This window comes from Chelonoidis abingdonii, chromosome 11 (assembly GCF_003597395.2).
Source record: "Chelonoidis abingdonii isolate Lonesome George chromosome 11, CheloAbing_2.0, whole genome shotgun sequence".
Classification (NCBI taxonomy): Eukaryota; Metazoa; Chordata; order Testudines; family Testudinidae; genus Chelonoidis; species Chelonoidis abingdonii.
In genome coordinates, this window is record NC_133779.1 from 15,025,300 (window position 1) to 15,049,175 (window position 23,876).

Below are 23,876 nucleotides of genomic sequence, written 5' to 3' on the forward strand. Positions count from 1 at the left end.
AGGTTTGTCTCTTTGTGGAAGAGAGGGGACAGGCTTCTTGGTATTGTGATGTAAAGAGATTGCATCAATACTCTCAAGTTAGCCCAGAGAGGAAAGTCTGGGTGGGAGAGGGAGGGGGAAGGGAAGTGGAGTATTTCCCTTGCCGGTAAGACTCAGAGCTTCTGGGTCTTGGGGGTCTCTCCAGGGAAGGTTTGGGGAGACCAGAGGGGGCCAAAACCCTGGAAATTTTGGATGGTGGCAGCGAGATAAGATCCAAGCTGGTAATTAAGCTTGGAGGTTTCATGCTAGCTTCTCAGTTTATGAACAGTAAGGTTCAAATCTGAGTAGGAAGCTACGACAGGGGAGGACATAGCTGCGAGGGGCTGTGCTCAGGAGGGGGGGGCAGCTGGGCATGTGCCCGGGGGTGGGGGTTCCTGTGGGTGGGATTGCAGGGCACGGCTGGGGTTAGGGGCTGTGAGGAGGCCATGCCAGGGATGCGTGGGTGGGCCTGCCCCGTAGTGGGAGGGGCTGTGCCTGCTGGCCGGAGCTGGACCCGTGGGGGCCTTGTGTTCTCACTCCGTTGAGGGTCTTTTTTGTTTCTTTTCTCCTCTTCTTGAGATGCTGCTGTTAATGCCCCCACCCCCTCCCAGCCTGCTGAGGTGGGGGGGCCGGGCGCCGTGGGCCCAGCGAGGCGGACGCAGGGCCAGCGTCGGGTGGCAAAGCCCGGCGCAATGGAGACGTTGATCCAGGGCACCCTGGCCCCCTACCCCTTTGGCATCCGGGTGAAGAACCTGCGGAAGCTGCTGGCAGGGAAGCATGGAGCTGAGCTGGAGGCCTTCAGCCAGGCCAGAGGCTATGGGGACATGGTCTCCTTCCTGCGGGATGTCCCGGGACTCACACTCCGGGGCCCAGAGAGGGGCAGCAACTGCATCGTTCAGCTCCAGAGAGGTAGGGAGTGCGGCCCAGAGCGAGGCTCAGAACCCAGGAGTCCTGGCTCCCAGCCCCGCTGCTGTAACCTGTAGCTCCCACTTCTCTCTCAGAGCCGGGGATGGAACCCAGGAGTCCTGGCCCCCCCCTTCCCCCACTCTAACCACAAGGAATCTGCCATTACCAGTCCTCTGGGGTTAAAGGCCAAAGGGCAGCAAAATGTGACGGCAACCTGGGACCCTGACTCGCTCCGCTCTGCCCTGTCGCCCCTTTGTCCGTCCCCCAAACGACCCCTGGCAGGCCGGGTTGGGGGCTGGCATGTCGGGGTTCGGGGTGGCCAGTGAAGGCCCCATTCTGTCTTCTCCAGGGTCCCCGCATCCCCACGCAGCTTCCTGTCCCGGGGAAGCAGCTGCCGGCATTCCCTCAGAGCCAGGGGCGGCCGACAGCTGGGACGCCGGGGACCAGGACCCAGAGCCTGCTGCTGCGCTGGAGAGAGGTAGGGTGACCAGATAGTAAATGTGAAAAATTAGGAAACTTTTGGAGGGTAAAACCCCTAAGATTGGGATGTCTGGGCACCCTAGAGAGAAGTGAGGGGGCTGTGTTTGGCTGGGGCGGGGGGAGTAGCCCATAGGGCTGTGTTGCCTTTGTTATATTCACCTGTAACCTACAGGCCCATATCCCATAGACAAACGGCCCTACACTTGCCTCTAAGCTGCCGCGGCAGGAACAGGGAAGTGGTAACCGCAAAACCCGTTGGAGCCGGGGTTACTGATGCGGTGATGAATTAAAATGCCATCAGCCCAGTCCCTCCCCTCCCCTCGCCAGATTTCACGAGGCAGGTATGATTTCACGGTCCATGACACGTTTTTCATTGCTGTGAATATGGTAGGGCCTCATCTATTGGATAAGTGCACCCGAGGAGAAGGATGAGGGAGTTAGATTTGGGCATGGAAGACCAAGCACTCGAATGAATCCTAGAACTGGCAGGGACCTTGAGAGGTCGTCTAGTCCAGTTCCCTGCACTCATGGCAGGACTAAGTATTATCTGGACCATTCGTGACAGGTGTTTTCCAACCAGCTGTCAAGGCAGATCCCCCACTCTGGCACTTCAGGTGCAGAAATTGGGGGCCGGCAAGGATTCAAAAAATTCACAGTGGCTGCTCCAGGCTTGTATTAAACCCTCAAGGTTACAGTTTCTCTCTGACCTTGGCTGGATAGATGCTGCCACCACCCAAATGCAAACCCCTTGAAACCCAGGAAGGCGCACTTGGGAATTCCTTCCCGTGGGGCCCCCTCAAGCTTTTTCACCCCCCCTCCCCCGGGGACGAGCTGAGAAAGAAAACAAAGGAAATCAGCTCTTGCCACCAGCTCATTAAACAACATGCGCACAGATCTCTTAGGACACAAAAATCCAATTCTGTTCTTAAAGAAGGTAAATTTTATTAAAAACAAAAAGAAAGACAAAATACATTTGGGAATTCAGGCTATTGCTAGATATAAAAAAACCCCTTACAAAATATAAACATCCTTCTTGAGGTTCAGCTTAACTGTTACAAGCAAAACAAAACACATTTGGGTTTAGCACAGAGCCAATCAAAAATAAAAGAAATAACCCTAATCGCGTTTTCCTAGACATTCCTGAATTTCCTTACTTTTCTGGGGTTTCAGACAAGCAATCTTCAGGTATGAGCTGATGGTTTTTCATACCTGGTTTAAAGCATCTCGCAGCATAACTGCTCCCCTGTTCCCTTCTTTCCTGGAGAAACACAACTGCAGATAAAGGGAAGCTGGCTCTCTTGGTCAGGTGCCCACTCCTTTCCTTTTACCAGCCAGCTTGTTAACCCTTTACAGGAAACGTAGGCAGAGAACAACCACCGAGAGGGATTCCACAGCCAGCCGGCTGGCTGGGCGTCCACAAAAGGGAACTACCCTCCCACTCATTTATCACACCTGCTCTGAAAAACGTCCAATGATGCAGATTCCACAGCCTCCCTGGGCGATTTATTCCAGCGCTTAATCACCCTGACAGGAAGTTTTTCCTAATGTCCAACCTAAACCTCCCTTGCTTCTTGTCCTATCCTCAGGGCTTAACAAGCATTTTCTCCCTCCTCTTTGTAACAGCCTGTTATGGACTTGAAAACTTAGCACGTCTTCTCTCAGTTTTCTCTTCTCCAGGCTAAACAAACCTGGTTTGTTTTTTTCAGTCTTCCCTCCTAGCTCATGTTTTCTAGACCTGAATCATTTTGGTTGCTCCTCTTTTTGGACTTTCTCCAGTTTGTCCACCTCTTTCCTGAAATGTGGCGCCTGGAACTGGACACAATACTCCAGCTGAGGCCTAGTCATCGCAGGGTAGAGCGGAAGGATTATTTCTCGTATCTTGCTTACGACACTCCTGGTAATAAAGCCAAGAATGGTCGCTTTTTTGCAGCAGTGTTACACTGTTGCATCATTTAGCTTGTGATCCACTCTGACCCCCAGATCCCTTTCCACAGTGCTCCTTCCTAGGCCGTCGTTCCCCATTTTGTACGTGTGCAACTGATCGGTCCTTGCTAAGTGGAGCGCTTTGCATGGGTCCTTATTGAATTTCATCCTATTGACTTGAGACCGTTTCTCCCGTTTGTCCAGATCATTTTGAATTTTCATCCTGTCCCCCAAAGCGCTTGCAACCCCTCGAAGTGTTATTCATGGTAGCGCTCGGGCCCTGTAATAGCCCCCTCCACACGGTGGTTGGCCCTAGCTAGCCCTCACTTGAGCCTTCTTCTCGATTGTTATCTGCTGTCCTTCTTGAGTGTTGAGGAACCTGGACCATCAGACCTTTGTCTCTGCCCACCAGGCCCTGGAGGAAGGGTGTGAGCATGCAGATTTAGGAGTAGGTTCTCCAGGTATCTCCGATAGTGTATTGTTCCTATCTCGTTATGAGCTTTTCTGGCTTTATTGCCAATCTTAATGAAAATCGCCGCGGCTTTGCTTTGCTCCCGGTGCGAGGGTCCTTGCCAGACGCCCCAAGGTTCCCGCCACGATTTCAAACTCCTTGGTATTAGCCTGGTTCTGGGACAAGAACCTTATTCCCGCCGGATCAATTGGCCATCAGTGCAAGTATTATTAACGATGAATAGGATCGGGCGATGCGCCCCGCCCGGGTGTGTACGACGGGCCAAACCAATCACCCCGGATCATGGGGTTGGGGGTGTGTGGATCCGAATAAGCCAGAATCCAGGGAATAGCTAGAGGCTAGTGAAAGGGTGTGTAGGGGCTGCCCCCTAGTGGAGGGTAGTGGAGCCTGTTTGCTGGAAGAAGGGGTGTAGCTGGTTTCCTCCATCCCCCCCACCCCCCAGACTAGGACATTGGAAACTCAGATTCATCCCTTCCCCTGGAGCCAGCCAGTCCCTGCCCTGGGGCCGCATGGGAGCTGGTGCCCCCTAGAGGGGAAAAGCCCCATGTCCCATTCCCCACCCCCCTGAGCCAGCCAGTCTCTGCTCTGGGGCCGGATGGGAGCTGGTGCCCCCCAGAGGGGAAAAGGCCCCATTCTCCACCCCTGACCTTGGTGATCTTTCTTCCCTCGGCCTCTGTGCAGGTGCGACTGAGGTCCTGATGCTGCTCAAGTGCCTGCTACGTCCTTACAAGTCTGGCCTGCAGCTGCAGAAGGTGCAGGAGTTGATGCTGGAGAGACACGGGCTGGATCTGAAGCGGTTTGTGAGCTCTCAGGGCAAGGAGGATGTGCTCAGATACCTGCAGAGGCACCTCCCCGCGCTGAAGTACAAGCAGCCGGAGAAGGGAGCCAAGTGTATCGTCTGGCTGGGGACAGGTACGGTGAGGAGGACGAATGGGACAATAAATCCCAATCAAAGCTGGGAACAGAACCCGAGAGTCCTGGCTCCCAGCTCCTGCTCAAACCACTAGGCGCCACTCCCCTCCCAGAACTGGGGCGAGAACCCAAGAGTCCTGGCTCCCAGCACCTGCTCAAACCACTAGGCCCCACTCCCCTCCCAGAACTGGGGCGAGAACCCAAGAGTCCTGGCTCCCCCTGGACTGGGTCAGAACTCCATTCCACAGGCCAAAGCCCTGCCCCCAGCTCTCCATGGAGCCATTGGGGGTAGCCGAGACCTGGATTCCTTATTGTCTGACTCTCCGGCTGTGGGGCAGGCTGTGGGGTTCCCCCTGCAACTCACCCATGGCGTAAACCTGCCTTTGCTCCCGTGCATTGTGGGAAAAGTCCAGGTTGGTCTGGAGCGGGATACAGGCAGAGCGGTAACTGCAGTGCATGCTGGGGGATGCCATGTGCCTGTTACCCACCCTGACGGCACTCCTCCCTCCCTCCAGGGCAGAAGAAAGGCTTTGAATCTTTGCCCCCTGGCAGTGCCCGCCCCTTGCCTGGCTCCAAGAGGTGCCTCCTCCCAACGAATGCTGCAGAGCGCCCACCCCCACCCACCACCGACTGCCTCAACCCCCGGCTGCCCAGTGCTACCACCAACCAGCCTCTGCTTCCCAGCCTGCCCTCGGGCCGGGAGCCCCTCCGTGCCCCTGCCGTCCTGGGCAAGCTGGGAAAGTCCCCAGGGGCCAACCCCCACCTCCCAGCCTGGTTACTGAGCCCACCCCGGCCCACCGGCGCCTGCTCAGGCCTGCGAACAGAGGAGGAGACCCAGGAGTCCAGGGCCAGGCCTGTCAGCGCCCCCTTGGTTCTGCGAACAGAGGAGAGGACCCAGGAGTCCAGGGCCAGGCCTGCCAGCGCCCCCTTGGTTCTGCGAGCAGAGGAGGGGACCCAGGAGTCCGGGGTCCAGCCCCCTGAGGACCTGAGGGAGCTGAAGCGGAAGGTGGGGGCCATCCTGGCTGGGCACCCCAAGGGCATGTCCCTCTTCCAGTTCCGTGCTGCGTACAGCGCCGCCCACCAGCACCCGCTGCCCCTGGGCCGCACGGCCTCCACCAAGCAGCGGCTGGCGCAGATGCCCGACGTGGTGAGGATGCAGGGTTGCGGGGTGCAGATGCTGCTGCTGCCAGTGGACCCCAACGAATCCCCCAGGGCAGAGCCTGGTATGTAACGGGGGGAAGGTGGGGCAGCTGCCTTGCATGGTGTGGGGGGGATATTGAGGGGCTGGGTCTCCCCCAAGGGGTGTGTGATGCGGGGGTCAGGCTGGGCCCCGAACCAGATGTTGAGGCCCCGAACCATCAGCCACTCTGTTGTGGGTGTAGGAACGGGACCCGCCCAGAGCCACGGGTCAGCTCAGCCTCAGGCCAGAGGGTCCCATTGTGAGTGGCTCAGCCAGTCCTCCTCCTTCCCAGCTCTCCCTGTGCTGGGATGTCTCCCACAATGTCCTGCTGGGCCTTCTTGCTGTGCAGCCCACTCTGGAGCAGCCCAGACCTTCCCAGAATGCACTGGGGCATAATGCACAGCGAGGCGGGACGTTTCCCAGCATGCATGGCTAGTGCTGCGCTGCATCTCACTGGCTGAGGCACGCTGGGCATTTCCCAGAATGCACTGGGGCATAATGCACAGCAGGGCGGGACGTTTCCCAGCATGCGTCGCTGGTGCTGCACTGCATCCCACTGGCTGAGGCATACTAGGCATTTCCCAGAATGCACTGGGGCATAATGCACAGTGGGGTTGGATGTTTCCCAGCATGCATCGCTGGTGCTGTGCTGCATCCCACTGGCCGAGGCATGCTGGGCATTTCCCAGAATGCACTGGGGCAGGCGCGCATCGAGGGCGGGGCAGGACTCTGTCGCCCCCTGCTGGTCAGTCCGGCTCAGAGGCTAAAACCCTCCAACCGCTGCTGGCTGAGGGAGCTCCCCCACCAGCCCAAGCAGTGTCTAGCACTGAGCTTGGCAGACCCAAACCCCACAGGCAGGCGCAGGCGCAGGAGCAGGGGAGCGGCTCAGCTGTGGGGGTGGCACTGGGCTCTGTCAGTGGGATTGAACTGGGTTTGTTTTTCAAGGTCTCGCCCTGTGGATCCCACAAGAAGCTGCTGCCCTGGTTGGAGACTCCGACGATCCAGCTGAGCCCCCGCCTGCCCCTGCTGTTCCTGACCCAGCTGGGGGCCCCCACGTTCAAGCCAAGCTCTGTTCCACTCTGGCCGAGATCCCCCCAGCTCTCGCCCTGGCTGGGGACCCCGACTCTCCAGCTGAGCCCCCTTCCTTCCGTGCAGCTCCAGCCCCAGCTGGGGACCCCGACACCCCAACTGAGCCCCCTCCCACCCTGGCTGAGATCCCTCTAGTCCTCACAGCTCCTGCCCCGTCTGGGGACATCCCAGCTGAGCCCCCTCCCGTCCCTGCAGCTCCCAACCTGACTGGGGACCCCGACACCCCAGCTGAGCCCCCTCCCACCCTGCCCGAGATCCTTCCAGTCCTCACAGCTCCTAACCCAGCTGGGGACCCCAGAGTCCCAGTCAAGCCCCCTCCCACCTTCGTGGCTCCGAGATGGGGGCCGAGTCCCCAGGCCGTGCAGCGCCCAGAGGCCGCCGGACCTGAAGCCAACTGGGAGTTACCTGCCTTGGTGCCCAGCGCCCCTGTGGTTCTCCCGGCATCGGGGCCGGGCAGCAGCTCCTGGTTCTGGCTTGGGGTGGAGTCCCCCCCCGCCCTGGGTGATCCTGATGCTGCTGCTTGCCCAGTTGTGTACCCTCCCCTCCAGGAGGTCCCCCCGGCCCCCTCTGCAGGCCCAGAGCCACCCTCCCTGTGCCCAGCGACACCGGGGCCACCCCAGGCCCGGCTCAAGCGGGTCCAGTTGGTGCCTCCCTTCCAAGACCACCCCTGGGCTGGGGATGCCCCTCGGGCGCAGCCGGTCCCTAAAGCCCTGGGTCCGAATCAGGGCACGTCAGCGGCCGTGGGATCCCCTGTGGGCTCGATCCCTGCAGCTCCATCTGTGGGCCAGGTCGTCTCCCCTGCTAAGCAGCTCCTAGGGTCGGCCCCGGCTCCTCTCCCTCCTCCAGATTCCAGCGGCTTAGTGACCCCCGAGCAGGGCTGGCCAGATGCTGGGTGCCCTGGCTCGGGTGGAGATATCGGCTCTTCTGTTGACCCCTCGCTGCACTGCCGTCCGGCCCAGCCAGTCCCTTCTGCAGGGAGAACCCAGCCGGGCCCGCGGGCTGGGATCCCCTCTGCCCCACCGGCCCACTCGCCACAACGCCACACTGACACCTGCGTTCTCCTATAGCCACCGCTGGCAATTTGGGCTGGTGGCTCTGGGTGGAGCAGGTTGGCTTGTGGCCAACTCAGCACAACGGGGCTTTGCGGAGCTCTGCAGGCGAGGTCGGGAAATGAACTCCTGTGATATCTCCAGCAGGGGGTACTGGGGCATTTTACCCCCCCACCCCAGGCCCTCTGAGCATTGGGGCTTTTCTCCCCACCAGGACTTGATCTCTTTATCTAGTGGCCTTGAAAACGTTGGCTTACAACTTTAAAGAAGTGGCCACTGACTATTGTGGGGGGGAGGTGGCTTAATTTGAGGACTTCCAACGCCAGAGCTGCCCTGAGACCCCCCCCTCCTCCTCCCACCGAATCGTGAGTGCTCGGTGGTTCTGGAAGCCAGTTGTGGCTTTTCAACGGAACGTTGCCCCAAACTGGTGGCCAGTTGCCGAAATCGGTGGTCAGTCACCAATGGCTCAGCGAAAGTGGCTTGCGCCCCGTGTGGAGCTTCGAGATTTTAGCCATTAAATTTTCTAACAAACGTCAGCCAAAGCTCCCGTGTGGTTTGGTTTCGCTGGCGTCTCACTAAGTCGCTGGTACCTGTAACTCTTCCCTTGCCGCGGCTTAGCCCGGCCTCCACCATTGTTCCGGCAACTGAATTACTTCTGCAGCGCCAGTGGATGAGTGCAGGGGCGTCGCTCTGCTGCTCCGTGCCTCGGTTTCCCCAAGCTGCAGGTTGGGATTAATGAGCGCGACCTGCCGGGTAAGATGTACTGATTGGTTTGATGTGTACTGATGAAAAGCCCTGCCCAAGCTGTGGGGGGTGGGGAGTGTTTCCAGAATCTCCATGGGTGGGGGTGGGGGGAGGCTTTGCAAAATCTCCCACAATGCACTGGAGGGGCAGTGTGAAGGGGAACCAATTGTCCACTCCCCTCGCCCCCCCAGGGGCCATGCCCGAGACAGAGCGTCCACCCCCTGCCCGCCCTGCAGAAGCCCCTCTGCCCACTCAGCCAAAGACAGCATCTCCCCCCCAGCCCTCCAAGACAGATCACCCCCCCAACACAGGAATATTGGTGTTTACTGCCCCCACCCCATCCCTGGGGCAGCTGTCCCATGCTCCTCCTCCCAGAGCATCTCAGCATCGTTCCCCCAAATCTCCCCCCATGGGCTCAGCTTGATTTAGCCACAGGCTATTCCAGGCCCTGCCCATTGCTTGTGTAGGGGGGGAGCCAAACTGGGAAGGGGGCTTCAGGTGCCCCCTAGCATCCCCCATGGGAGTTTGAGGTGGACAGGCCTGGGAGGGGAGTATCTCATCTAGCTGCCCCCCCTCAGAAGAGTCAGAGCTGGGAGGGGTGTTTTCCCACCAACCGTCTTTGCTATGTGGGGCAGCTCTGGCCGGGGGGAGGGTCGGAAGATCTGGGGGGGAAAGGGAGGCAGTGCCCCTCCCCCATGGTCATGGGGCAGGTTCAGGAGCTGGGAGTCCGAGGGGGGCAACAGGCTGTGTGGGGGGGGTGTAGATGGTGGGGCAGATGGGGAGGAAGCTGGGGTGCGGCTTTTTCCCCTGTAGCCATTGCCCCCCCCCAACAGTCGGCCATCTTTGCTGTGGGCAGCATGGCCTCAGATTTCCACCGTTCCCCCTTTTAGGGAGTGAGTTCTAGAGAGATCCCCTCTGTTGCCCTATCTTGGCCTGGGCGATTAGGTGCCAGGCAGGACCCTGTGGGTTGTTTCACTGGGGAACAGAATCTTGTGTTTTCCCCCCAGCGCCGTCCCATGTGCTTGCGAGGAAGGCGGGACGAATCCCATTTCCCCGGGCACAGTGGGACCAACCAACCGTGGACAGATGTCTCCTTCCTCACAATGGCAAGTCCACCTTCCCTGTGGGTTCTGGGCCACCTGCAGCTCACTTTCTGCTCTCTCTCGTGCTGTTTGCTAAGCCAGCCCGTAACCCCTGGGTTACTTATTGCTTCCTTGGGCGGTGGCTTCTTTTGTTTACAGTATCGCTGTGTAAACATGGCATTTAATTGCTCCTTCCCTATTGGTCAAAGCCTGGCTTCATTGAGCCTAAGCCCAGACGGGACTATTGGAATCACCTAGCCCGATGCAGGCCGTAGGGTTGCCCTGAAATAACTCCTGTGTGAACTAGAGCAGATCTTTTAGGGAAAGGGCCCGTCATCATTTAAAAATGGCCACCCATGGGGATTCCAGTGGTTAATTCTCCTCCCTAGGAACAATTCACACCTTCTTCCCAGTCGGGATGGGTTTGGCTTCAATGTCCAGCCTTAGGGTGGTGTCAGACAAGACTGAATCAGCGATTATCCCATTTTCCTTCCCCATGGGAGGGCCTATACCCTCAGGCCCCTCTAACTCCTCCATCTGTCTGTGTGGCCAGGAGGCTGGACCCAGGCACGTGGAGCAAAGAATCTCTTGGGGGAGGGGGGAGAAACAAGCCACTGCCCCTTGGGAGCACAACCCCCCTGGCACCAACACTCCTGCTAATGGCTGCACCCCAGGATTGAACCCTCTACCCTATGAGAGCAACTGCCCCTGAGTTAGGCTCCAGGCGGAGCAGCCACAGGAGGGCACTGGGGTATCAGGGGAGGGGGGCCTAGGTGAGTTTGGGGGCAGGGGGCCAGGCAGGCTTGGAGGAGGGGGGCCGGGCTGCACAGGGGGCAGGGGCAGGTGAGGGGGCTTGAGGGTGAGTTGGGGGGAGGGCAGGCTCCGGGGTTGCAGGATCCCATGGCAGCCCAACCGGTCCGGCAGGTTTGTGTTATCTTGGCGCTGAGGCCTGGGGATTCCTGGTAACAACCAGCCCCTGCCCAGATCTGGGATGCTGCCAGCTGCGGCTCAGTGCCAGGGCTGCCAGGCAGGCACTGCCCCCTGCCCCAGCGAGATGGGGGATGATGGACCAGTTAGCCCCAGAGCAAACCTCCAGATCCCACACTCCGGCTCTGAACACCCCCTGCCCCATAGATACACATGGGGAGTGTGTGGCCGGGGCTAGGCCCTGCATCCCCGGCTCTGAGAGGGCAGTGGGGGCTAGTGGGTAGAGCTGGGTGGGCTGGGAATCAGGACTCCTGGGTTCTTTTTGCAAGTCTGGGAGAGGAGTGTGGGCTAGTGGTCAGAGAAGGGTGGGCTGGGAGCTAGGATTTCTGGGTTCTCTTCCCAGCTCTGGGAGGGAAGTGGGGTCTGGTGGTTAGAGCAGGGGGCTGGGAGCCAGGACTCCTGGGTTCTCCCCCTGACTGTGGGAGGGAAGTGGGGGCTAGTGGTTAGAGCAGGGGGGCTGGGAGCCAGGACTCCTGGGTTCCCTTCTGACTCTTTCCTGGCCTCCTTTGCACAGCCCTGGAGGACCCCTGCTGCCAACTCAGGTGCCACCCCAAGGTGAAGGGCCACCGGCCCCATTCGTCACCTGGCTGCCAGCGGGCAGGGTGAAGGCCCGGCCGCCTTCCCCTTTACCTGGCAGCTCTGCCCCCCGGACACTTCCAAGGAAGTCCTGGGGCCAGCTCCAAGCCCTGCCTAGGGGGGTGGGGGGCGGGGCTGACGGAGCCCAGGGGGAGGAGCGCAGCCTGGGGAATCATTAACAGGGACAGGGCAGCACGGGAGGGAGGATATGAACCCGGATCCCTGAGACAGGTAGGTGTGGGCTGCAGTGGTTAGAGCTGGGTGGGTTAGGAATCAGGACTCCTGGGTTCTCTCCCTGGGTCTAGGAGGGGAGTGGGGGCTAGTGGTTAGAGCAGGGGGGCTGGGAGCCAGGACTCCTGGGTTCTCTCCTCAGTTCTTGGCAGGGAATGGGGGCCTGGGCCCCATTACGGCTCTTTCTTGCTGCTCTTCCCGTTCCTCGATTTTATGAGATTAATCCCTGGTGGGGCCGGTTCTGTTTGTTTGCAGGAAATGATGCCCTGGTGATTAGCTTATTCCTTGTTGGGAGTGTGGGGGGTGGGAAGGGGAGAGTCTATGGTCTATGATAGAACCCCAGCCCCCCCCAGCTCGAACCACTGGACCCCACTGCCATCCCAGAGCCAGGGATAGAACCCAGGCGTCCTGGCACCCAGCCCCCCATCCCCGCTCTAACCATTGCATCTCATGCCCTGTCCAGCCCAGAGCCCCATAACTCACAGAAATGGAGATGGGGAACCGAAAACACATCCCTTGAGCCTAATCTTATCGTGCCTTCCGCTGCCGCGCCTGGCCATGGCCAGGGTGGTGGGGTGTGTCTCTCTTCCCCAAAGCTGGGATCTTGCCCTGAGGCCTTGTCTCCCTCCCTCTAGGGCATTCGACCGGCGGAGCCCCTCAGGGCAGGAACCCAATTGCCGAGGGCTGGGTCCCGGGGGCACTCTCAAGCGCCAATTGGCCCAGGAGAGGTCCATGCCAGCTGCCAGCACGACAGAGGCATCCATCTGTTTTAGATACTCCTCACTGTGGTATCTGGGGAAACTGAGGCACAGAGATCAGGGCCATAGTGCAGCAGGACCTTGAACCCAGGACTCCTAGCCCAGCCTGACATCTGCCCCCCAGGCCAGACGGGGTCAGGGTCCAGCTGTGAGGTACCCCAAGACAGAGACATCCCCTGCTGTGGGGGTATTTCCCTACAGATGTCGCTACCTCCTAGGGCCGTGCTGTCAGAGGTGCAGGGTGCTGTGCGTGGGGGCTTGCGGCAAACCAAACGGGGATTAGGTGCCATGCTTTGGACAGGGGACGGGAAGGACTGACGACTGTGAGCTCTGTGTCAGGGCAGCACACGGCGTGACAGGGCCCTGATCTCGGTGACTCTGTGTCTGGGCAGCGCCGGCCTGACGGGGCACTGATCTCGAGGACTCTGGGTCTGGGCAGGGCCCGGCCTGACGGGGCCCCGATCTCGGTGACTTTGTGTCTGGGCAGCGCCTGGCGCAGAGACAGAGGACTGCCCATCTGACCAGGTGGGCAGGGAGGTTGGCAGAGAGCAAGGTGTTTTGGGGAGGTGTCTGTGTGTGTATCTATTGTGTCTGTAGCTCTGATTGTGTGCGGGGGGAGGGGTGCCCCCCAACCCCATCCCCATTCGCCACGGGGCCCATGGCGGCCTCCCAGCTGGACTGCCTGGAGGACGCCCCTGCAGGGACCCCAGTGACTGAATCCAGCCCCGAATTCTTCTACTCGGAGGGGCAGCGGCTGGCTGTGGAGGCCTTGCTGGCCGGAGGGCAGTCGGCCTACGTGCAGTGCCTAGCGCAGGACAGGCTGCGCCCCTTCCTGTCCAACGACGAGCTCCGGCACCTGGCTGAGGCAGCCCAGGATGTCCCAGAGCCAGCAGGGGAGTGCGAGGGGGATGCCGACGAGCTCAGCCTCAGCTACTGGCCTGGGTGCTCGGATGAGCCCATCCCCGAACTGGAGCTGGGCTGGCCCCTGGATGGGAACTGGAAGGGCATCACCCGTGCGGAGGTCTACACCCATCCGCCGGGGGATGGAGCCCCCAAGGTCAAGGAGCTGGTGCGCAGGAAAATTCAGCAGGCTGCCAAGGTAACGGGGAGCCAGGATGACTGGGTTCCACCCTCCGCGCTGGGAGGGGAGTGGGGTCTAGTGGTTAGAGCAGCGGGGGCTCATGGCCAGGACTCCTGGGTTCTATCCCTGGCTTTGGGAGGGGAGTGGGGTCTAGTGGTTAGAGCGGGGGGGTGGGAGCCAGGATTCCTGGGTTCTCTCCCCAGCTCTGGGAGGGGAGTGGGGTCTAGTGGTTAGAGCAGAGAGCCTGGGTGCCAGGATTAATGGGTTCTCTCCCTAGCTCTGGGAGGGAAGTGGGGTTAGACCTGTTGTCGGGAGTCCCAGAGGAATGATACCGGGTGCTGGGAGCCCAGCCTCCCCCTCTGCCCCCCCCAAGCCGGCCAGTGTCTGCCCTGGGGCCGGATGGGAACCGGCCGCCCCCTAGAGGGGATGTGTGCAGCTCCTTCTGGGGTGTTTCCCAGGTGGTTGCCATAGTGATGGACGTCTTCACGGACCCCGATATCCTGCTGGACCTGCACGAGGCCGGCACGCAGCGCGGGGTCCCCGTCTACCTGATTCTGGGGGAGGAGCACCTGGCCGCCTTCCTCAGCACGGCAGAGGGCGCCTGCCTCAACGTGCGCTACATGGAGGTGAGGCCTGGCCCCCTGCAGCCAGCGCCCCCTAGTGCTGCCCTGGGGCAATGGGGCAAGCCCGACTGCCAGGGGAGGGCGCCTCCTGCTGGGAAGGGAGAATAGCGGGGGGGCGTGCTCCGTGGCTGGGATACAGAGATCTGGGGTGGGGGGACGTTTGGCTACGCTCAGGGACCCCAATCCCCTCTGGCTTTGGTTATCTGCCCTTGGGGTGGGGATCTCTCACCTCCTGATTTTGTGCATCCTCCCCTGCCCCCACCAGAACCTGCGGGTCCGGGTCATTGCGGGCTGCACCTTCCGGAGCCGACAGCGCAAACAGATCACTGGGACCCTGAAGGAGAAATTCCTGCTGATCGACGGGGACACAGTGATAACGGGGAGCTACAGGTGAGGGGGGGGCATCGGGGATGAATGGGAGGGGAGAGCACCCCCGCTGGGTCCCCCGATCCCTGCAGCACCAGGGGGTCTTTAGCGTCTCCCATCTTCTCCCAGCCCACAGGGGCCACCTCCACGCCAGCTGAGGGGTCCCCGTATAACCCAGAGGGGCCGCATCTCAGTGCCAGGCCTTGGTCTCTGCAATTGGATATCAATGGGGTGTTGTGTGAGGGGGATGGATCCGGCCGGCTGGGCAGCGAGGCTGAGAACGTACTGAACTCAGTTCATGAGTGGCGAGGGAAGCTCTCGGTTTAAGCCATATTGGGATGCGTGGATCATATGGCGGGTGCCAAGAGGCAGGGCAGCGTGGGTGCTGGCAGGTGATATGCCACCCCTTTGTGCTTTGCAGAAGGGAGAGCGCCCCCTAGTGAGCCCCCTACTGGGGAGGGGTCAGCACCCCCACGCTTCTTTAGGGAAATCCTACAGCAGAGCGTGCGGAAGGGACCAGACCCCTAGATCCCGCAATGTGTTTGTGACAGTGTTGGGTGCTGAGATGGGGATAGAACCCAGGAGTCCTGGCTCCCAGCCCCCTCCACTCTAACCACTAGACTCTCTAGCTGTTGACTCCATCACTCCTCTCTCTGGGCTCCAGAACTCATGGTGACATCACTCACTGTGACATCACTGCACGTTGATGACATCACTCACTGTGAGATCACCAGGCTCTGGCTGGAATGGGCCAATGAGAATCTTGCTGCCTTATTGTGAGGTCATCGCTGCTGGGCTCCTCATTCTGGGCTTGGGGGCTCGGGGCAGCACTGAGCTCTCTGCAGCGCCCACGGCCGGTAGCCCAGAGCGATCCACTTAGCAACAGACACGTTCGGAGGGGCTGGAAGTCCGGATCCACCAGCCAGACCCTGGTTCTGAACTCGAGTCCTGGTGGCTCCCACCTGGTTCTGGAGTGACTGGATCCAAGCAATTGGGATCCAGCTCATTCCCTGGTTCTGACATCGCTGGAGCCAGGAGATCTGAATCCAGACCCTGGTTCTGACATCCCTGGAGCGGCGCAGATCCAGACCCTAGTTCTGAGGTTGCTGGATCCAGGAGATCCAGATCCAGAGCCTGATTCTGATGTCCCCAGTGCGGGGTGGATCCAGACTCCGGTTCTGAAGTCACTGGAGCAGGAGGGCCAGGATCTGATTGTAACATCTGTGGAGCAGCCCAAATCCAGAGTCCGGTTCTGAACTTGCTAGGTCAGGAGGGCTAGGACCTGGCTCTGACATCCCCAGAGCGGCCTGGATCCAGACCCTGGTTCTGAAGTCTCTGGAGCAGGAAGGCTGGGACCTGTCTGACGTCCCCAGAGCGGCCCAGATCTGGACCCTGGTTCTGCCCTCCCCGTCTGTGTGATCACCCCGCTGCTCCCATGCTGCCCCTGCTGGCGCTCTTTCTCCTGCTGGCGCTGCCTGGCGCCAGCCCCAAGGAGTGCTTCTTCTGCGAGGTGACATCCTCCCGCCACTGCCCCAGCACCCGCATGAGCTGTGCCCAGGATGAGGATTGCTTCGTGGGGCACGGGGCCGCCCTGGGCGTCTCCCTCATCCAGACCAAGGGCTGCACCCGGGCCATCCGCTGCGGCAAGGAGCACCCCGTCACCCACATGGGGGTGACCTACAGCCTGGTCACCGTGTGCTGCAAGGGCAGCCTGTGTAACGGGGCCGGCGCCCGCCCGCGAGGGCCCAGCCTGGGTCTGCAGCTGGCGCTGGGCACGGCCGTCCTGCTGCGGGCGCTGTGAGAGACTGGAGAGGGGCAGGGGTTGCGCGAAGAGGCGTTGGTGGAATAAAGCCCTGGCACAGGGTGACGGCTGGTCTGGTTGTCTCTGCGCCGAGCTGGGGGTCCTGGGGTCCCTGGTCCTGCCGGTTTTGGGGGAGCTGGGTGCCATAGGGATTGGGGTGAGGAGTCAGCAGGGTTGGGGTGGATTAAATGGGGGGCGGGGGGACGGCAGCAGAAGTGAGAACTGGGAATAGGATCCAGGTGTCCAGGCGTGAATGTAGAGTCATGCAGGAGGGATTGGAAACTGGAATAGGACCAAGCTCCGGGGTGCATGCAGGGTCATGGGGATGGGAAGGGAGTGGAGGGGATGACAACTGAGAATGAACCCAGGCATCCGGGAGTGGATGTAGAGTCATGAAGGAGGGATTGGAAACTGGGAATGGACCCAGGCGTCCGGGGATGCAACAGAGTCTGGGGATGGGAAGGGGAGCGGGGGTGGCAACTGGGATGGGAACCAGGCGTCCGGAGATATACTTCCACCCACCCCATGTCTATCCATGCCGCATTGGATCTTTGGGAGCAGGACCATCTTTGCATTGGCACAATGGGAAGCGGCCCAGGATCGGTGCCACACGACCCGGGATCCGGGCCCAATCCAGCTGGGTCTGTGGCGTCTGCTTCCTAGTGCCTTGCCATGGCACTGGACGCCGCCCTGCTCAGGCCTCAGTGCGTAGGGATGAGGTGAGCGGTTGCTGGCCGCACTGGCAGGGGGTCCGGTTGAACAAGTCCCGGCCGTCCAGAGGTGGTGCGCCCTCAGCGCCGGGCAGCGGGTGCAGGGTGCGACGTCGCTGTTCCCTCCCCTGGGAGCCCGGGAAATGCTTTCTGCCCGGGGGGGAGTCTGTTCGGGCTTCCCGGGGGTCCCATTTCCAGCGTTTAATTTTCCTCACAGATGTTCCAGTTTTGTTGGTTAGAACGTTTAATTTTTCTCGTTGTCTCCCTGCCACTTGCCCTTCCGCCCTGCACCCACTCACACGCCCCCCATCCCGTATCTATGGCCCATCTCCCACCCTCTTGCCCATTCCATACCCCCTGCACCCTGTTACCCCCCATCGCCCGCCCTCTACCCTGCTATCCTCTGGCCCTGTCCATCCTTCCGACCCCACTATCCCCCTCCCTCTCCCCTGCCCCATGGACCCACTGTTCTCACTTGCACCTCCCCCACTCTGCTATCTCCCATTCCCCACCCCCACCGTCTGCTGCATCCTACTCCCTCCCTGCCTTGCACACCGTCTCTCTCCCCCCGACTCACTCCTGCACCCCACTTATCCCCCGCCTCCCCTCCTGCAGCTTCACGTGGAGCGACGCCGTCTGAGCCGCCAGCTGGTGACGCTGCTGACGGGCGAGATCTGCGGGCCTTCGACACGAGTTCCGGACCTTACGCCGCCTCCCGCCGCTGTCGCCGCCGGACTCCTGCCCAGCCTCGCCCACCCGCGACGGCCGCCCCCGCAGCCCGCCTACCCGCAGCGAACGGCGGCCTGCAGGCTGGTCAGAGCGCCACCGGGTGGCCGAGCGCCGCTCGCGTGCGCCCCCAGCACGTGGCAGGACGGGCCGCGACGCTAGTGCAGCTAGTAGCGCGGGTTGTCCGGCCACGGCGGGCGATGAATCTGCCCGGCGTCCTGGGCCCTGAGGGCCACAGCGCCCTGAGCGACGTGGATCGGGGCAGCAGGCCGGGGCGGCTGGCGGGCGCTGTGGGGCAGAGACCCAGCAAGTCCCTCTGGGACCTGAGCCGCCTCTCCCAGCTCTCCGGCTCCAGCACCGGCCGCGACGGCCCCGAGTCGGGGGACGAGGCGAAGGTGAGCGGGCAGGGCCAGGCCAGGGAGGGGGCTGCGAGTCCTAGGGGGCAGGGCTGGGGATTTGGGGGGGTTCACTGTGTATCCTGGGAGGCAGGGCTGGGGATTAGGGGGCCCTGTGTGTCCTGGAGGGGCAGGACTTTAGGATATGGGAGTCTCCTGTATATCCTGGGGGTGAAAGGCTTAGCATGTGGGGTCCCCTGTGATCCTAGGGGGCAGGGCTGGGGACTGGAGCCTCTGTATCCTGGGTCACAGGACTGGAGATTTTTTTGGGGGGAGTTCACTGTATATCCCGGGGAGCAGGGCTAGGAATTAGGGAGCCCTGTGTACCCTGGGGGGCAGGGCTGGGGATTTGGGGGGTTCACTGTATATCCTTGGGGGACAGAGCTGGGGGTTAGGGGGCTCTATGTATCCTGGGGGGGGGGGACAGGGCTTTAGGATATGGGAGTCTCCTGTGCATCCTGGGAAAGGGCTTAGCATGTGGGGTCCCCTGTGTATCCCAGGGGGCAGGTTTGGGATTTGGAGGGACTGTGTATCCCAGGGTGGGGACAGGGCTGGGGCCCCTGTGTATCCCAGGGTGGGGGCAGACCTGGGGGCCCAGAGCTGGAGATTCCGCCCCCCCATGCATCCCAGGAAGGGCTGGGGGTGGGGTGATGTCCCCCTCCCACCGCCCCCGTATCTCTGCTCCCGGCTGCACCCTGGGCCCTGCCTTAGTGCAACATCTCCTCCGCCCTGGGTCAATATTGACCCAGGCGCCGCTCCTGGCTCTGCCCCACAGGGCCTTTGCCCTCCATGGGCCAGCTGTGGGGCAGAGGGGGAGCAGCACTGCTCTCCCAGGCCTGACACCCCCTGAATTCCCAGCTGTGTCTCCTTCCCTCCCCTCCTGTCTCTGCCTTCCCTCCCTCATTCCCTGGCTCTTTGCCATCCCCCCCATTCTCCTTTGCTGCCATGGGGGTTGGGGGGGGGCACAGGGGGGATGGCAATGCGGGATCCTGTCCCCCTCCCAAACCCTCTGTGTGAGGGACCCTGGGGCAGGGTGAAGAAATGCTGGAGCAGGTTGTGGTGGGGGTCGTGGCAGGGACCTCCAGGAAGATCGGGGGGAGGAATTCAGGGATGGGGGACATACAGGGGGGAGCAGGGACCCATTTGGTGGGAAGATGGGGGGGTAAAAGGGTGGGGGTGGGGATGGATTGGAGAGATTTAGGGGGGTAGGTGAAGCTGCTGAAAGGGCTGGGACATGGTAGAGGGAGAGGTTTGGGGGTCAGAGAGACTCTGGGGTGGGATGATGGGGGGAGATCCTGGGTGTGGGCAGGGGCACTAGGGGGGGAGGCAGGGGTACAGGGTGCTCCCAGCTGGCACTAACTCTCTTGGGGGGCTACCCCCATCCTCCCCCCAAGGGCAAGCACAAGTGGGGCTGCAGGACACGCCAGCCGGGACTGATGAGGCGGCGGGCGCACCCGGCAGCGAGGAGCCCCGCCCAGCCCCCATCTTCCTGTCACCGCCTATATGCCCCGTCGCAGGCTACCGGGCCTTGGCCGGCTGCAGGGCAGCTTACCACGGGCTAGGCCTACCCGCGTCTGGGCCCCCCACGGCTACAGCAGGGACCGTCGCTATTGAACGGGCACCTACCAGCAGCGGCCGGCCGGGTGGAGGGGGGAGATGAGACACCCCCCATCTCCCCAGGCTGCCCCAACTGGGGCAGGCTGTAGGTTCACCAAACCAGCGTTGCGACAGGAGGGAGTTATCCTGGTGGTGCTGGAGGAACCGGAGCCGGCGTGCGAGCAGGAGGGAGTTATCCTGGTGGTGCTGGAGGAACCAGAGCCAGCGTCTGGGCTAAACTGGACAGTTTTAGGCCCGGCGTTTAACTGGGGTTGAAAAGCTGAGGCTGGGAAGTCACTGGAATCAACCCAGCCCTGGGAGCCACGGTACTGGTGTTACTGGGAGGAACTGGTGCGCCTGGAGAGGGTCAGGGCTCAGTGCTTTGCGGGTGGGTGAGTACGGATTATGCTGAGACATGAAACCGGGCAGTGGAGGATGATTTTGGGCAGCTCAGGGCACAGGGCTGGCAGGCACTGGGCATACCACCCCCCGTCCCCGGCCCTGCTGGAGCTTGCGTGTGTGTGTGGGGAGAGGGCTGGGGAGTAGATTAAATTGGCATGACCTGGGAGCACAGATTTCCTCCCACACCTCAGGGATGAACCGGTCTGGGACCTGGCAGCTACAGAGGTGCTGGAGCATTACTGGGAGGAGGTGGGACTGGCTTTGGGAGAGGGAGGTGGGGAAGCCCCCAGGACATTTCCAAGTGGCGCCGGTGGCTATACTGGGATGAACTGGGATTCCAGTGCCACACCAGAGGGCTGGGGAGCAGCGCTCTGAAGGAGCCGGAGCCCAAGCAACTGGGACAAGAATGGGTTTTAATGGGGTCTAGGGGTTAGAGCAGGAACAGGCTGGGAGCCAGGACTCCTGGGTTCTATCCCCCTGCTCAGGGAAGGTGGGGGGTCTGGGAACCTGGATTCTGTTGCCAGGTTGCATGCTGATGAGGGATAACTATGTACAAAACACCAGAACAAATTGTCTTTTCCAGTTGAAAGGGGGAAGTTTTGTTTCCTTGCGGCGTTTACCCTTCACCTGCTGGTTTGGGACCCTGGAGCAGGGGCCCCCTCAGGGCCTAAAGCCCCAGCTCCTGGAGTCATGAGACCCTTGCTGTGTCTCCACCGTCAATTAACCAGGCACCTCTGGGTCTTGGGAGAAATGGGGGTGGGGAGAAGAGAAATGTGACTGACCCTTGCTGGGGTCTGAGGGAGCTTGAGCCAACTGCTCCCCACTGGGGAACTTGCTATAGGGGTGGGGCCTCCACTCCCAGCCCCACTTCTCTGGGCCTCTGTGGGGCAGAAGGGAAAAAGCCCCTCACCAGACAAACTGCAGGGCTGGCACCTGGAGGTGGGAGGAGACCCACTTGCAGTGCTAGCCCCTAGGCCCCTCCCCCACACCAAGTGGCCCTGACCCCCCTAGTACAGAGACAGGGTAAGAGCTCAGGGACCCTGGCCTCTGTATCAGACTCGCTCCACCTGGCCTCTCGGTTCCCTCCCGCACTCCCAGCTTGGGGGTAGCACTCCTCCCGCAGGAAGGTCAGCAGGAGTTAGGGTCTACAGGGCTGCAGAGAAGAAAAATGGGGAGGTGGGCTCCAAAATCCTCCCAACCTCTCCCCCCACCCACTAAGCGCTTCCGGGTTCTTGCCACCTTAGAAGCACCAGCGCTAATGTCTACTTTCCACAGGGTAACAACCTACTGCTGCTGCTGGCAGGATGCACGCTCCTGTTTCAGGGCAGTTGGAGGCAGGATTAGAGCTCCTTGACAGAAGTGTGGGGCCATGTTTGCTGAGCTGCACCCCCCCCCTCCCAATTTCATGTCAAGTACAGGCACGTTGTAGGAAGCCCAAAGCTCTGGTACAACTATCCCCACTTTCATAAACCCTGGACACCCCCCAACTCCACCCACTTGAACACAACTCAAGCCAGAGGAGGGGGTTTTTCATATTACAGGAAATGTCATGAATTTGAAGTTGCACCTGGTCTGAAACATTTTCCACATTATTTTACTTACACAAAAGGGTTTTTTCTTTTTTGAAAAAAGAGGGGGTTAAAACTTAGCCCTCATGTTTTGAGGGACCAGCCCCTCGGCTTTTAAGAGTTTCCTTTTGGGTCAAAAATGTTCAGAGGAAAAATAGCAGCTGCTGAGTTCCTTGGTTGACCTCTCGTAAGAAAAAGCTGATAGAAAACAATGAATTTGGGCGGGGGGAGGGGAGAATCAAGGTTCTGTTCCCAAAGAACCAAGTTTTTCCTCCCTCCTGGATGAAATTTCATCCGAGTCAGACAGATGGGTTTTCCTAAAGGTTTTTGTTTTCGGGGAGCAGGGGGATCAAAATCCCTTTTGATGAAAACCCAGCCAGCTTCACACCCCACCTCCAGGGAAGGAGGAATGAGGTTCCCAGGGCTGATGGGATCATGATGATCATCCGGTCTGACCTCCTGCATAACACATGCCGCCACAAACTCCTGGGAAACACGAGACAGGTGCAGCTGATGCCTGCCTGAGTTTGCTGGGAGCCTGAGCCGGGGGGGCCGAGGGCGGGTGAGTGGATCCAGTGGGCCACAGACTCAGTGCAGAAGGGAGAGGGGCAAACATCTCCCCCACCCGCCCACCTGCGTGGAGGTGCACGGTGTATGTGCCGCCTCTTGACTTGTGTAGCCAGATCCCGGGCACCTGCCCCAGCAGCCGTAGCACATCTTCGTACCCTGCTTCCCGGCTCAGCCCCACCAAGTCCAGGTCGTGGTCCCTCCGCACGGCCTCCAGCAGCTTGGGCAGCCCCAGGCCCAAGGGGAAGGGGCACAGGATATTCCACAGAAAGGGGGCGAGGGTGGCAGCCACACCTGGGGACAGATACACCATAGATCAGAAGCAGAGGCACATGGGACCCTGGAGATTGCATCCAGCTCAACCCCTAGAACCTAGGAGTCCTGCTTTCACCACTAGACCCCACTCCCCTCCCAGTGCCAGGGCTAGAACCCAGGAGTCCTGGCTCTCATCCCCCTGCTCTAACCACTAGACATCATTCCCCTCCCAGAGCTGGGGAGAGAACCTGAGTGTCCTGGCTTCCAGTCCCCTCTGCTCTCACCACTACACCCCATTCCCCTCCTAGAGCCAGGACTAGAACCCAGGAGTCCTGGCTCCCAACTCTGTGCTTTAACCACCTCTGTCTCCCATGGATTTCCGTCTCTTCAACTGAGCAGGCTTCTTTGGCTGCTGGTGCACCAGGTCCTCCCTTCCAGGGCAGGAGGCGGCAGAGGATCCGGGATCTGAGTGCAGGGCTGGCTGTGATTGGCTGCTGCATGGGGCTGGACTTGGGGGGTCCCCTGGGGCTGGTGCAGATTCATCTGCCAATGCTAGAAAGGGGAGAAAAGTAACAGAATTTACAGCCAAAAAAGAAATCACTAACACTGACCAGAGATAAGCAGCAACGGGGCTGCGGGGTGGGTCAGACACTCCCAGGGAAGATCAAGGCGAGATACAGCCAGCGCACACCCACCCACTGCCCCCACCGGCCCGCCAGACGTCCTCCTCAGCGTGCAGCATCTCAGCACTCCTCGAACCAAAAAACGAAGCGTCTCACCATTCGGGCCACAACAAACTGCTCAAAAACACGAAACAGGCACAGCCGCTGCCTGCCTGAGTTTGCTGGGAGCCTGAGCTGAGGGGGCCGACAGTAGGTGGGTGGATCCAGATGGCCACAGACTCAGTGTAGAAGGGAGAGGGGCAAACATCTCCCCCACCCACCCACCTGTGTGGAGGTGCACAGTGTACATGCTGCCTCTCGATGACTTGTGTAGCCAGATCCCGGGTACCTGCCCCAGCAAGCCCAGCACGTCTTCGTACCCTGCTTCCCGGCTCAGCACCACCAGGTCCAGGTCATGGTCCCGCCGCACGGCCTCCAGCAGCTTGGGCAGCCCCAGGCCCAGGGGGAAGGGGCGCAGGACATGCCCCAAAAAGGGGGTGAGAGTGGCAGCCACATCTGTGGAAAGACAATGAGGGATCAGAAGCAGAGGCATATGGGACCCTGGAGATTGGAGCCAGCACAACCCCTAGAACCTGAGCCAGCAGCCCCAGGACATCCACAGCGCTCGCAGCCTGGCACAGCGTCTCCACATCGAGTCCTGTTCTAACCACTAGACCCCACTCCCCTCCCAGAGCCAAGAATAGGACTCAGGAGTCC

The 23,876-nt window shown here is 60.7% G+C and overlaps 3 protein-coding genes across 5 annotated transcripts in view; all 3 read left to right on the top strand.

Annotated features, from left to right (window-relative positions):
* Nucleotides 1–8,565, top strand: part of LOC116832311 (uncharacterized) — a 28,350-nt gene extending 19,785 nt beyond the window's left edge. For 2 of the 3 annotated variants that reach the window (XM_075070727.1, XM_075070730.1), the window contains 5 exons: nt 598–927; nt 1,274–1,402; nt 4,481–4,711; nt 5,227–5,934; nt 6,837–8,565. In XM_075070727.1, coding sequence (XP_074926828.1) covers nt 598–927; nt 1,274–1,402; nt 4,481–4,711; nt 5,227–5,934; nt 6,837–8,047 — 2,609 coding nt within the window. In that variant the 3' untranslated portion in view covers nt 8,048–8,565. The remainder of the gene's footprint in view (nt 1–597; nt 928–1,273; nt 1,403–4,480; nt 4,712–5,226; nt 5,935–6,836) is intronic. The other variant, XM_075070728.1, reaches the window with a different exon arrangement.
* A 3,685-nt stretch (nt 8,566–12,250) lies between these two features.
* On the top strand, nt 12,251–19,723 carry FAM83E (family with sequence similarity 83 member E). Its single transcript, XM_032793070.2, is given in 10 exon segments — nt 12,251–13,506; nt 13,947–14,114; nt 14,377–14,501; nt 17,604–17,617; nt 17,620–17,668; nt 17,670–17,918; nt 17,920–18,109; nt 19,504–19,558; nt 19,561–19,632; nt 19,635–19,723. Coding segments are annotated over 10 exon segments (1,452 nt in total). The 5' UTR covers nt 12,251–13,065.
* Nucleotides 15,913–16,278, top strand: SPACA4 (sperm acrosome associated 4). Its single transcript, XM_032792975.1, has one exon. The coding sequence runs from the start codon at nt 15,913–15,915 to the stop codon at nt 16,276–16,278; it is 366 nt and encodes a 121-aa protein (XP_032648866.1).
* Nucleotides 19,724–23,876: the final 4,153 nt, after the last annotated feature.